The 2896-nt window shown below is 59.2% G+C and overlaps 2 protein-coding genes across 5 annotated transcripts in view; both read left to right on the top strand.

Moving 5' to 3' along the window:
- LOC144952830 (importin-4-like) overlaps positions 1-1759 on the top strand; it is a 38603-nt gene extending 36844 nt beyond the window's left edge. Inside the window, exons 25-26 of the mRNA XM_078883298.1 lie at positions 1061-1219; positions 1748-1759. Of these exons, the coding sequence (XP_078739424.1) occupies positions 1061-1219; positions 1748-1759 (171 nt within the window). The remainder of the gene's footprint in view (positions 1-1060; positions 1220-1747) is intronic.
- A 132-nt stretch (positions 1760-1891) lies between these two features.
- LOC144952896 (importin-4-like) overlaps positions 1892-2896 on the top strand; it is a 34704-nt gene continuing 33699 nt past the window's right edge. For all 4 annotated transcript variants that reach the window (XM_078883373.1, XM_078883372.1, XM_078883371.1 and 1 more), the window contains exons 1-2: positions 1892-1978; positions 2723-2837. In XM_078883373.1, the coding sequence (XP_078739499.1) occupies positions 2768-2837 (70 nt within the window). In that variant the 5' untranslated portion in view covers positions 1892-1978; positions 2723-2767. The remainder of the gene's footprint in view (positions 1979-2722; positions 2838-2896) is intronic.

Raw genomic sequence — 2896 nt, 5'->3', positions numbered from 1 at the left:
GATGACGACGACGATGACGACGATGACGACGATGACGACGATGACGACGACGACGACGACGACGACGACGATAACGACGATGGTTCAACGTGCCGTGACGTCATTGGAGGGCGAATCCGCTCGACTTAACGGAGTGCGGCGGCCGCTTCCAGGAAACGCGGCCGTCGCGATTTGATTCGTCAAGTCGCGCGTGGGGATACCCACCTCGCCCGGCGGCGAGTTAACAATCCGTTCCGGCGGCAATCCCAAGTCACACGCCGCCGTTTTTCCAACACCCGCCGCCCGCCCAAAGTATCGTGACGTAGCGGTTACATTTCGATGTAAAGCTTCTTTCGTGACTGCAGCGGGGATTCATCGTTCTCAGTTCTTTCGGTAAAGCCATCGCGTAGAAGGGAAATAATAAAAATTGAACGTAATAAAATACAATTCTCACGACGTTTCGGCCACAACGCAAGCAGCCGTCCTCAGGTGAAGAATGAAACACCACCAAGCTTGGAGCGTATATTTAATCTGGGTTGGAGGGGGGAAGACGAGGGCCTTGACAAAATAATTTGCATATCAAGAGGAATTTAGCGGTATTCCTCCCCCCCTCCAACCCAGCAGCTTAAATATACGCTCCAAGCTTGGTGGTGTTTGATTCTTCACCTGAGGACGGCTGCTTGCGTTGTGGCCGAAACGTCGTGAGAATTGTATTTTATTATGTTTTATTTCTATTATTTTATTACTTCCCTTCTACGTGACTTTACCGAAAGAACCAAGAAGATGAATCCCTGCAGTCACGAAAGCATTAAATCGAAATTTAATTATATTTTATTATGTTTTATTTTTATTATTTTATTACTTCCCTTCTACGTGACTTTACCGAAAGAACCAAGAAGATAATACAATAATTCTCACGACGTTTCGGCCACAACGCAAGCAGCCTTCCTCAGGTGAAGAACAGGGCTGTCGGAAAGACAGCGTCTGAATGAAACACCACCAGGCTTGGCAGCGTATATTTAAGCTGCTGGGTTGATATGCAAATTCCTTTTGTCAAGGCGCTCTTCCCCCTCCAACCCAGCCGGAGGTCAGTGCCTACAGCTCCAAGGTGATGCCGCTGCTCATGGCGCAGCTTGGCCACACCGGAGGGGAGCGGGGCGCTGGCCCGGCACGCAGGCGACGGCAGGCTGTCACACGGGCCTACTACGCCCTGGACAACTTCGTGGAGAGCCTCGGTGAGGCGACCCCCTCCCTCCATCCATCCCTCCATCCCCCCTCCCTCCCCTCCCCTCTCTCCTCCATCCCCCCTCCCTCCCCCCTCCCTCTCCCTCGCTCCCTTCCCTCTCCCTCACTCGCCCCTCCCTCCATCCCTCCCTCCCTCTCCATCCCCCCCTCCCTCCCCCTCCATCCCCCCTTCCCCTCCCCTCCCCCTCTCCCTCCATCCCCCCCTCCCTCCCCCTCTCCCTCCATCCCTCCCCTCTCCTCTCCTCTCCCTCCATCCCCCCCTTCCTCCCCCTCTCCCTCCATCCCTCCCCTCGCCCCTCCCTCCATCCCCCCTCCCTCTCCCCTCCCTCCCCTCTCTCTCCCTCCCTCCCCCTCTCCCCCCTCTCCTTCCCTCTCCCCTCCCTCCATCCCCCCTCCCCTCCCTCCCTCCATCCCCTAAAGGCTACACGGGGGATCTTTGTCTTGTGTGTGTGTTCGCTAACAGCACTTGCCCTGACTGTGTAAAGGCTACACGGGGGATCTTTGTCTTGTGTGTGCGTTGCAGGTGAGAGTGTAGTACCGTACCTGCCGGCGCTGCTTGAACACGTGCTGGCTGTGTTGGCGAGCGGTGGTGGCGGTGGTGGCGGTGGTGGCGGTGGTGGCGGTGGTGGCGGTGGTGGCGGTGGTGGTGGCGGTGGTGGCGGTGGTGGCGGTGGTGGCGGTGGTGGCGGTGGTGGCGGTGGTGGTGAGGATGCCGAGGTGAAGGAGCTGGCCATCAGCGCCGTCGGAGCCATCGGTGGGTAACGGTGCGGTGGCGCGTGGCTGGGAGGGACGACGTGTGTGTGTGCGTGCGTGTGTGCGTGTGTGTGTGTGCGAGTGTGCTTGTGTGCGTGCGTGTGTGTGCGTGTGCGTGCGTGCGTGTGTGTGTGTGCGTGTGCGTGCGCGTGCGTGTGTGTGTGTGCGCGTGTGTGCGTGCGTGTGCGTGCGTGTGCGTGCGTGTGCGTGTGTGTGCGTGTTTGTGCGTGCGTGCGTGTGTGTGCGTGTGCGTGCGTGCGTGTGTGTGTGCGCGTGTGTGCGCGCGTGTGCGCGCGCGCGTGTGCGCGCGCGCGTGTGCGCGCGTGTGTGCGTGCGTGCGTGTGTGCGTGCGTGTGTGCGTGTGTGCGTGTGTGTGTGTGTGCGTGCGTGTGTGACAGTGTATGGGGAGCGGTGGGTGTAGTGGTTAGCGCTACGCTGCGCTACGAACCGGGCGGCCCGATCACGATTCCCGCTCACGGCCAACACCACCAGTGACGATTATCTGAACCGGTACCTGGGCCTCCCCTAGGACGACTCAGCCTCAAATGAGTACCTGGTGTAGCTGTGTGTAGTGAACATCGCCACTGGGGAGACAAAGGCGGCCGGGCGTGGTGCTGGCCACCCACCCCCTCTGTGTGTGCCACAGTGTCGGTAGCCTTCATAGGTAGCGCTACTACTCGCTAACAGCACTTAGCCCCGACAGTGATTAAAGGCTACACGGGGGGCCTTTGTCTTTGTGTGTTAGCCAACGCGGCCAAGGGGGCCCTGCTTCCATACTTCCCCCTCGGTCATGGAGCACCTCAGGGGATACCTGGTGACCACGCGGCCAGAAGACATGCAGCTGCAGATACAAGCACTGGGTACGCACACTCACACACACTCACTCACACGCTCACACACACACGCTCACACACTCACG

Source organism: Lampetra fluviatilis, chromosome 70, assembly GCF_964198595.1.
Source record: "Lampetra fluviatilis chromosome 70, kcLamFluv1.1, whole genome shotgun sequence".
NCBI lineage: Eukaryota > Metazoa > Chordata > Hyperoartia > Petromyzontiformes > Petromyzontidae > Lampetra > Lampetra fluviatilis.
This window is presented reverse-complemented; position numbering and strand designations above follow the sequence as displayed.